Raw genomic sequence first — 10,817 nt, forward strand, 5'->3', positions numbered from 1 at the left:
TCCACATCCAGCATGTTCACCTCCAAGATTGTCTGAGACCAGCCACTCGGACAGCTGCTGAAACAATCGGTTTGCATAACCAAAGAATTTCTGCACAAACTGTCAGAAACCGTCTCAGGGAAGTTCATCTGCAGCTTGCGTTCCTCATCGGGGTCTCGACCTGACTCCAGTTCGTCGTTGTAACCGACTTGAATGGGCAAATGCTCACATTCGCTGGCGTTTGGCTTGTAATACCCCATGTGACTAACATTTCAGAGAGAAAAAGTTTTACCGGCATTTCTTCTTCTGGTTGCGTCTTCTCTCGATTAGTTCAACAATGGCGTTTTCATCGTAATAGTGGTTACACTTCTTATTCTTCATCGGGTTCACCATTTCCACCTTGGATGCAAACAAACCAAAACATGGACACAAAACAATAAAAACTCCCATCAGTTAACTTCTAATAATTCATTCATTTTCAGCCGCGTATCTGCGTCCAGGTCGTGGTGGCAGCAGAGCAAGCAGCTCAACCCATACTTCACTATCCTCGGCCAAGTCCTGTAACTCTTCCTGGGGGAACCCAAGGTTTTCCTAAGCCAGCTGGAAATATAATCTCTCCAGCGTGTCCTGGAGCTTCCCCAGGGCCTACTCCCAGTTGGATGTGCCTGGAAGCCCTCCTCAGTGAGACGACCAGGGAGTATCCTCACCAGGTGCCTGAAACACCTCAAAAGGCTCCTTTCAACGTAAAGAAGTAGCAGCTCTACTCTTGAGTCCCTCCCGGATAGTCGAACTTCTCATCCTGTCCAACAGACGCTTAGTACTTAGGGCGAATACTGCCATGAACACTGCTGGCCAGTAGATGGCAGTAGAGGCCTGAAAAACTTGCCAAAACAAAATCCTGGATAATCCGTGTCTGCTACATTTAAGATGCGTGTAATTTAACAAACGCAAATACAACAACGTCTATAAATCCAGAGAATATATTCACGAGAGTTTTAGGCACTAGAGTTTAATGCTCTTGTCCCTGAAGCCTGAACAGAGTGTCTGAAATGCATTTGTCCTGTCGTGAACGTACTGAGATTACCCTATCACCCATAATGCACTGCTGGGCACAGCATGTGCTCACTAAAACCTTAAAATTAGCACACTACTTTAAAACTAAAACATCTGATATTTTCACCTAATAAAACATCAGACATGACAGCAATTTTAAATAACTTGTCCAAAATTAGTTTGGTTAAAATTTGAACCATAAGTTAAAAATGTATGCCTCTGGATGACTTGGGTGATACTGCCAGCATATCAGTATGGTGTTAAAGATGATGATTTTTTTTTTGTGAGACCAGTCTCTTTTGCCTGTAGAGGAGAGTGTTTTTTTTCTGGAAGCAGCTCTCTTCTGTTTGCAGAGGATGGAACTATGCATCTGTTAGGAAACTTTTAACAGGTGCTCAACTGATTTAAAATTTTAAAAATGTTTGTCACTGTTTATCTTTGTTTACTATGTTATCGGTCTAAAAGTTATTGGACAAAAATGTATCAGAAGATAATAGTCTGATAATGGTTTTTAAAGTTATCTAAAAAGATAACTTCATTATCTGTTATCGGATTATCAGACCTGTGCCAACCACTGCCCAAAGCTTATGACCATAGGTGAAGATAGAAGCATAAATTAACTGGTAAATTGAGAGCCTCGCCTTCCTGCTCAGCTCCTCCTTTGCCATGACCGTCCGGTACAATGTTGGTAAAATTTCAGATGCCGCTCCAATCAGCCTATCAATCTCCCACTCCAACTTACCCTTACTCATGAACAAGACCCCAAGATACTTAAAGTCCTACACTTGGGGCAGTAACTCTCCCCTGAACCCAGAGGGGACAATCCACCGTTTTCTGACAGAGGCCCACGGGCTCAGATTTGGAGGTACTGATTCTTATCCCAGTCACTTCACACTCAGCCTCAAACCCACTCAGTGCACATCGGAAGTCACATAAAGCCAACAGAACCACATCACCTGCAAGAAGCGGAGATGCCACTCTGTGGACACCAAACTGGACACCCTCCAGTTCCTGACTGCACCTTGAAATCCCGTCCATGAGCATCACCAACAGAATTGGTGATAAGGGACAACCTTGGCAGAGTCCAACTCCCACCGGAATCAGGTCTGATGTAATGCAGACACAGCTCCTACTTTGGTCATATAGAGACTGGATCACGTTTCAGCAAATCCAGTGCCCCATGCTCTCACAGCACCCCCCACAGGATACCTTGAGGGACCCAGTCATACACCTTTTCCAAGTTCACAAAACACATGCAGACTTGGTATCCCTCCAAAGACCCCTCCCAATATCCTTGCGATGGTTAAGAGCTGATCCACTGTTCCACAACTTGGATGGAATCGGCATTGCTCCCCCTGGATCGGAGGTTAAGGAATGGTCTAATTCTCCTCTCTAGTACCCTGACATATACAGTACTTTCGCAGCAAAGCTGAGAAGTGTGATTCCTCTGTAGCTGGAACACACTCTCCTGTGCCCTGTTTTTAAAGATGGGGGAGTACCTCTGCCAATCCAGAGGTACTATCCCCGACTTCCATGTAATGTTGTATAAGGTGTGCCAGCCATGGCAGCCCAACAACATTCCAGAGACTTCAGCAACTCAGGACAAATCTCATCCGAGCCTGGCGACTTGCCACCGAGGAGTTTTTTGCCTACCTCGGGACTAGGGTGATAACAGCAGATCTGCCAGAGTCTCTCCATCTCTGCTCCTTGATGAGGGGCATATCAGTAGGGTTGAGGAGATCGTCGAAGTGTTCTTGCCACCGCCTGACAATATCATCGTCCAGTTTAGCAGCTCTCTCCCCTGATGAGCACAGCCGGGTTAAGAACTACCTGCCTTTCCTCTGAGGTGCCTGACAGTTTGCCAGAACTGTTTTGAGGCTGATTGAAAGTCATTCGCCATAGCCTCCCCAAATTCCTCCCATGCCTGAGTTTCTGCCTCAGCCACCATGGAGGCTGCAGTCCTTCTGGCCTGTCAATACCTGGCCGCTGATGCCGGAGACTTCTGTGCCAACCAAACACAAAAGGCCTCCTTCCTCAGCCTGATGGCTTCCCTTACCGCTGGAGTCCATCAGGGGGTTCTTGAGTTGCTGCCATGACAAGCACCAACAGCCTTCTGGCCACAGCTCAAAGCAGCCGCCTCAGCAATGGAGGGCCTTTGAACATGGACCATCCTCCCTGGGTCACCACCTTATCATGGTGGAGGAGTTTGCGTGCTCCAGTGATCCTGGAAGCTGTGTTGCCTGGAGCATTAGCTCCTGGTAGGGCCACCCTTGGCAAAATTGGTCCCTGGGTGAGGAGGCAGACAAAGGGCAATCTTTATGACAGACACAAATGTTTTGCAGCTTCAGCATGAAGCACAGCATGACCTACTTGTCCTAAAAAACAACAACAACAAAAAAACAAAACAAAAAGGACTGTCCTAACACTGACAGGGAGAAATGATAAAGAGTAGAAGGGCTGAAATTTTCAGTTAAGGTAAAAAGAAAAGGAAGAGGTAAAAAGGGGAGAAAAACCATATTGTGTCTATTTTAGTAAGTTCTTCCAGCTTCTCCATTTTTTCATTCAGGGCCACCACAGCAGATCAGAGATGGATTAGCAGGTTGATTTGGCACAGGTTTTACACTGGATGCCCTTCCTGATGTAACTTCACAATATATGGAAGATGGGCAGGGGTGGCCTTGAACCAGAACCTTCTGTTTGCACACCAACTGCTTGGCCACCACACTGCCCTCACTGTGTCTACCTTACTAAATCTAATATATCTCATAATGATCAAAAACATTGCATCGTTATATATTATGTGACCAGTAGATGGCAGTAGTCTGTCTGCTGTTAAATGAGGCTTTTAGTGAAGCAACTGGTTGGAAAACTCAATTGGTAAGGCTTAATCAGTTAGGGCCCATGTCTATTTTTTCCCTGACAGAAGAGCGCTGAGGGCACCTACAAATAATTACTGATAAGGTCAGAGATTTTCAACTTAACAACTTTCAGAGCATGCACACAAAATAGTGGTATACTCTGAAAAATACAATCAATAGAAAGATGCTGAGTGCAAAGTAACAGTGCCTATACTGTCCAAAAAAGCTTATCTACTTGTTCCAGACGTTCGTACGAGCATTAATATTCAATCTACTTTTTCACCAACAAAAAGGAGAAAATGGTGAAACGCGGTTCGATTTACCTGCGGTGAGTGGGCAGGGTGAAGTTGACTTGACTCTGTGTGACAGCGATGTCCTCATCGATCTCCTCCATGTTGGCTGCTGATTCCTTGTTGGCTGAAAACACAACACTTACTGTGGTGATTTTTAAGTTTTCAATTTACAGTCATAAAAGACAAAAATATCCAGCAGGTTAAAGGCAAAGACTGGATACAACAACAAGAATATCAAGCATGTTTAACATGAACAGTTTGGAGCCGACGTGGTTTAAACATTGATGACGGGCTGTGTATTATTCGAGGACAAAGTGGTTCAGCTTTGGTTGTGAGCCTGTGTCAAACATCTATGCGTGAAAACTCTTTGAATTCCATTCTAGTTTGTAATTCTGCATTTGGCCCACCATGTTCATCTAAAGTGGCGACCAATGAAACAGATTCCACGAGCTTTCATGTATTGCGTTGACCTGAACAATTTAAGATTCAGTGTTTTAAGCCGTGGTCACAACCCGCCGTACTTGCACGTGCGTGCAGTCTACTTGCAAAAACGTGGGCTAAATTTGGAGATCCGTACTTCGTAAGTACTGCCTCAGTACGAATTTAGGAGCACGCAGACACGCCGTAGAGGTTTTAGTGCATGCAGAACATTCGCTGCGGTCAGACTGCGGATTCACCAGCAGTACAGATGGCGCACGTTGTGAGTACTGCCTCAGTATGGATTCAAAGCAGCACATTTTCATTCAATTACTATTGAATTAACCAAATCTGTACGTAGGCAGTACGGATTACGGCACTCACCACATACTATGGAGGCCAACAGACTTGCATGCACAACGCAGCTTCTCACTTGAACTTTATTTCCAAACGTCAGCAACACACACTCCACAGCTTCAGTCTGTTAACTAGCTGTAACTTTCGAGGGAAGTAAACACTCGTACAACTGACCACTGCAGGCTGAACATGCTCATGCATCGCTGACGCCGAAAAACACCTGCCGCTCCAGTCCCACTCGTAAAAAGAAAAGCCGACCCCCCACACACACACTGCTTTATTGTCAACTCTCTTTATCGTTACACTCCTAGAGACGTGCATTGAAAGTACTCCCTCCCTCCTCTTGCTACTGCCGCCGTACGTTTTCACAAAAACGTAGTGGCCTTGGCATCCGCAGAAAACGTACGGCGAAAAAAAAAAAACGCACAGTGGGTTGTGACCGGGGCTTTACTCGTGTACGCTTCAACAAACCCGGTTTATTTTCACTTTGATTCTTCCCCACTGGCATTACCTTGTTTGTCAGAGTTCATGACATTTTCTCTGAAGGACAACACCTTCCTGTGGTTCTGCAGATCTGCATCTGAGAGTCTGGCGATTCTGTCCGTGAACTCCTTCTTCACTTTAGTTGACAAGGTGAACAATTCTTCTGGCTGCTGTCTGTCAATCTACAGAAAGTGAAATTTGTTACATGAGTCTTTACAGATAGTCAACTTAATCAGAGGCTTCAGTAATGTTGAAAGGTTCATCTTGGCATTAGTGCTAAAATTACTTATTGGCACATTGACTGATGATTACACGAGCGGCCCCTGAGATAATTTGTCACGGTAAAATAGTAAATGTTGACCAGTTTCAGCTCCTCGTATGTGGCTGATGATGTTGGTCACACAAATAAGATGAGATCATGTAAAATGTTGAAAATTGTTCAAGATACTGTTATTGCTGCTCTTCTGATACTGATTAGTTGCAAAATCTAGTTCCAAAAAAAATGTAATGTATGTACACAGGAGAGTAGAGCATGACAGCGATCTGAAAAACCTTTTCCAAAAAAAAAAAAAAAAAAAAAAAAATCCAGTTACTCAACAAATGTTAACCACAATCGTGCAGAAATGCGTCCCGAGACTGGCCCGTTCACTTATTAAATGGAAAACGACGTTGTCCACATTCATGTGTCTACATATATTACACACAGGTGTTCTTACCTGTGCCGTGACTTGTTGCACAACATCAACAAAGTGGTTGATCTCTCTGTCCAGTTTGGCACACTCCAGCATCATGGCTTCTAGCTCCTTGACGCCAGCACTCATTTCCTCCCCTAATTACACAACAGCACCACAGATTTAGGCATCAACTTTTCAGAAACAAGATCAAAATCAAAATCCCCCAACTATGGGCTTTTGTGATGTAAGATTAAATCAAGGGCCACCAACCCTGCTCCTGGAGATCACCTGCATGTTTTCAGACTATCACTGCTCATCAACTGAGGCAGGTGTGCTCAGCCAATCAAGAACTAAGGAACACCAGACTTAACTAATCAGCTGAGGTTACAGCAAGTTGCAGATGACAGACGTAGTGATGGCAATTTCGAAGCCTCATGAACCAATGAGCCACTGTAACACAACTGTCTGAAAATCGACACACTGCTTCGACCCGTTTGATACAGTCTGAAGGGTGACATCTGCTGGATTGCTTTGAGAATTACCTTGAGCGAGTGCCCTGACAAATGTTTGCATTAATTCATGACTGATGTGGTTTGTTCTTGAAAAATAATAATAAAAAAAGTCATATGTATTATTGTGTCTTTGTTAATGAAATAAATAGTCCCTACAGATGCAAACATAATGGTTATGACAGCCTTTATTGTAGACTATATGTAGATTTGTGTTATCATTCCTCAAACTATATTTGGATAAAATGTGAGAGGAAAAGTGAGAAAGGCATGTGCTTCTGCAACTGGTGCTCATGTTGCTGTAATTTGTAAATTAGAATAGAGGGGATAAGAGACGGTGATTATGCAACTTTCAACAATTTTTATTCAAAAAAATAATAATAATTTCAAAGGTGCTGGACTTTAATCGGCTCCTCTTCTGTCTCACCACCTCTCCAGCTTTGGAGAAGACCCGCTCGCAAGGCACTGATGTTGCTGGCATCGACAAATTTTTTTTTGCCATTCTCTGTAAATTGGGATAGACTGCGACTCATGTCACCCAGTATTTGAGCCGGTCTTCTCCTCTGGAGGTGGGCATATGTTGGGTCAAACCTTTGTAGTAAAAGCCCTGAAGGCTTTGCCTCGCCACTATTTTGAACGGTCGTGCATCTTCCACAACATAGTCCACCAGTGCCTCATCCAAACCAGCTTGTCTGCCTTTAATGGAAATACAGTATGACATGCTGAGCTATTTTTGTTTATGAGTATGTTTTAATCTTCGATAAAGAATAAAATATAGCTTACATGGCCTGATTCCTGCTCCAGGAGCAGCAACAGAAGCAGCAGCCATTGGTGTCTCGGGATGTTTGGACCTCAGGTATCACAGCATTAAAGACGTGTTGTTACTGTACCTCAACTCTTGAGCACAAATCAAGCACTTGACCTTTTTGGGGCTTATTAGATCAAAGTGCTCCCAAGCAATTGATTGTGTTCTTTTTGGCACTGGCTGCTCCATGTCCCTCACCACTACTCACTCTCTCAAACACACACTCACCTTTCTCACACCTTTCACTTCACCAAAATCACAGCTCTCAGCTCAGTCTCTGATCTACCTATAATATATAGTCTAACCTATAACCTATGTTGATGTACAGTGTGAATAAATGTTGTATATGAATGGATGCCTGTTGTGTATGGTGTGTGTCTGTCTATGTTAGATCCTATGTGTGTGTAGGTAACGATACTAAATGAACTCTAAACTAGACCCAAATATAAACTAATAGTTTCCTTGGCTCCGATTCACGTGCTAATTGGCAATAACAGTGTCACTAGCAATCTCCTCTAAAAAACCCACGGTTTGAGCTGCGATTAAGATCTCATTTAAATACTTGGCGGGTCGTATTGACACGCCCAGATTATAAGAATTTTCCGCGAAGCTCGACACGTGGTGTGACGTAACGAGGCCTCGCTCGCAGTGGTCACGTGATGGGGGCGTGCTCGAAACGCTGCTCACTGACACTTCTGGTTCAAAAAGCTCGATGCTGTGTCGAGCAGACTGGCTCGAGCTTAACGCCGTCCATAGCAATTTACAGTTAGCCAAAAAAGTTAGCTAATGTTTACCTTGAGCTTCTGCCAGGTCCATAGCGACATCCGTCACAATGTCCATCCCTGTACTGATGTCCGCCTGGCAGGACTCCAGGCTGGACAGTGTCGTACGAACAGAACTCAGAGACATAATGATTTAAAACTAAAAATACCACAAACGCTGAGTTTACTCTTTACTAACGTTCGACAAGACCGCGCGAGCTCCCTCGTCTCCCATCTAAAAGGCTACAATAATGTGCACTACCGCCACCAGCTGGACTGGAGGAGGAAACGACTTACTTCCTGTCAATTTATTCCAACATTCCAAGATATCTGGTCGCAGTTTTAATTATTCTAAATTTGTCTCTTATTTTTGGTCTGAACTGTGCAATTTATGGCATCCACCATAATATCAGATTCCTAATGTCATCTTCACAAATTAAGACAAGTCTGCATCCTGCCATGACCTCCCAGCAGCCTCTGCAGAGGTTACACCTGCTTCAATTTTTGTTTTATCTGCAGCTAATGGGAGGTGGTGGAGTAACGGCTTGCACATTGTACTGGGACGCCAGCAACTAGGGTTCGCTTCCCGATCACAGCCACGCTCCCGACTGGCACTCTTAACATCAGTGCTGGGGGGGAGGGAGAGACACATGCCGTGGGCCTTCATTGAGACTTGTTGGTTACCCATGTTAAATAAGTCAACCTCAACCTCAATCCTGGCAGTTTCAACATTTCAGCTTGGTTCCTGACCCACATTGTCTGTAATCAGTTTCATGAGACACATCCACTTTAATTCCAGATCTTCATATGGTTGATATGGTGTGACAATGAAATCCATCAACCAATTGGGAGTTTACACTTACAAAGTCAGAAACATGATGTACCATAAACCCCCTGGGGTCCATGAATGCACCGGCACGTCCCAATAAATGAGATTTTATGTTTCTGGACCACTGAGGGTTAAACACAAAAGTCCACTTATCTCCACTTGTAGACAAGACTTGTTTTATTGCCTTCATTCACAAGGTGTGTAGTAGTCATTGTTTAACTGAAAACAAGAAAACAGGTTTAAAAGTAATTGCACTTATCCTACGGTCACATTGCCTACAGCAACAAAGGAAATTGTGACAGGGCCAGCAGGAGGGCACGGTGCAGTTGAAGTCAGTAAACCTCACTCCCCAACACCAAAAGACACTCTAGCAACTGAAACTGAAATCCATGGGTTTAACCTCATGGTTAGAGTAGCTGCTTCCCATCTTTCAGATTGTGAGTTCACACCCTGAGGTGGGAAGCACAACACAGGATAAACAAAGCAACGTTTTCAATCACAATGAGTGTTTGCAGGAGGAGACAACAGTTGCTCTGCCACCAGCTTAAACGGGGCCAAACAGATCAGACGTCTATTTTATTCAAATGCTGTGATGCGAACACACTGACTGCCAATCAGCTGACTGTTCAAGCAAACAAAATAATCCAAGATGGCTTTATTTCTGTATAAATCTGTTTATCATATATTTTGTAATGATTAGAGAGAAATAAATGCTTCTCAAGCCAAAAGGTTTTTAGAACCAGATAAGACCTCTGAGTGATATTTTACAGAGCCGTTAGCATGTACACCCATCAAACAACAAAGCCAACTGCTTGTCACTGTGACAAACATTTGGCTTTGTTGTTTGATGGATGTTCCTGAATCCGACCCCTTGTCCACGTCATAACATGTACATGGGTTACGAATCAAGTAGGGGATCGTTTGTTGGGGTGAAATATGGTGGGGACCTTGTGTGCCCTGTGGCTGCTACTGTAACCATGAAGGCCTAACAGGAACCCTGACATGAGAAGGGTAACGGGCTCTGGTGAAACAAGGAGTCTTCAATGGCAGAACAGGCAGAGGTGATTGCTTGTAAGCCAACGGCAGTGAAGGTGAAGTAGATCCTCAGACGCCAGTTGTCTGGGATTTCCCAGCCATTGCACCAGGCTAAGGATCTATCAAGGACTTTGTGTCAGTGTAGTAGGGGAAGCTTGAATCTTCAACTGGACTGGGTTGCTTGACACGACAAGCAACTCAGTCCAGTCGAAGATTCAAGCTTCTCTACTATGGAAACCACCTGGACAACTGAGAGCCTTCACAGAAACTTTGTGTCAGTGTGCAACTGTGACGGAGCCCAGGAGTCACTGTGTATATAGTAGTCAACAGGCCTCTGTGGCCAACTCAGGCCAGAGCCAGGGATTTTGGCTGACTAGTCAGAGCATCGGCCTTCCAAGCCGGAGATCATGAGCTCACGCCCGAGGGGAAGGTGAATGGGAGGAGTCCAAACAAAACCATGCAGAGCAAGCCGCTATACAACATTCCCACATTAAACAGATGCACAGGTGTCTCTGGATCAATCCTGGATGTAAATATCCCATCCGGAATTGATTTAAGAGACAATCTTCCTCACCACCAAGGGATTGCCATGACAGATGTTCACTTGGAAAATGTTGTTCAGTTCTTTAGCTGGACTGTTTTAATTTGGGGGGTGACCACAGTGCATCCTGGATGGATCCACATGTTGATTTGGCACAGATGGAGTTTGTACTCCAAATGGACATGCGACTGGAGCACAGGTGCACTGATTCCAGGACTTGGAA

At 44.4% G+C, this 10,817-nt stretch overlaps 1 protein-coding gene across 1 annotated transcript; it reads right to left on the reverse strand.

Annotated features, from left to right (window-relative positions):
• Positions 1-267: 267 nt before the first annotated feature.
• LOC117513516 (E3 SUMO-protein ligase NSE2-like) lies at positions 268-8,418 on the reverse strand. Its single transcript, XM_034173686.1, has 6 exons — positions 8,223-8,418; positions 6,157-6,269; positions 5,469-5,622; positions 4,214-4,307; positions 1,261-1,270; positions 268-378 (listed from the first exon to the last, which is right to left on the reverse strand). The coding sequence occupies exons 1-6, from the start codon at positions 8,335-8,337 to the stop codon at positions 268-270; spliced, it is 597 nt and encodes a 198-aa protein (XP_034029577.1). The 5' UTR covers positions 8,338-8,418.
• Positions 8,419-10,817: the final 2,399 nt, after the last annotated feature.

This window comes from Thalassophryne amazonica, chromosome 7 (genome assembly GCF_902500255.1).
Source record: "Thalassophryne amazonica chromosome 7, fThaAma1.1, whole genome shotgun sequence".
NCBI lineage: Eukaryota > Metazoa > Chordata > Actinopteri > Batrachoidiformes > Batrachoididae > Thalassophryne > Thalassophryne amazonica.

Excerpts from the sequence above, each read along its gene's own strand:
- LOC117513516 (XM_034173686.1), bottom strand. The coding sequence starts at position 8,337 with ATGTCTCTGAGTTCTGTTCGTACGACACTGTCCAGCCTGGAGTCCTGC. Across the intron at positions 6,270-8,222 it reads GGACCTGGCAGAAGCTCAAG|GGGAGGAAATGAGTGCTGGC; the intron begins GTAAACATTAGC and ends TTGTGTAATTAG. Across the intron at positions 4,308-5,468 it reads CATGAACTCTGACAAACAAG|CCAACAAGGAATCAGCAGCC; the intron begins GTAATGCCAGTG and ends TTGTGTTTTCAG.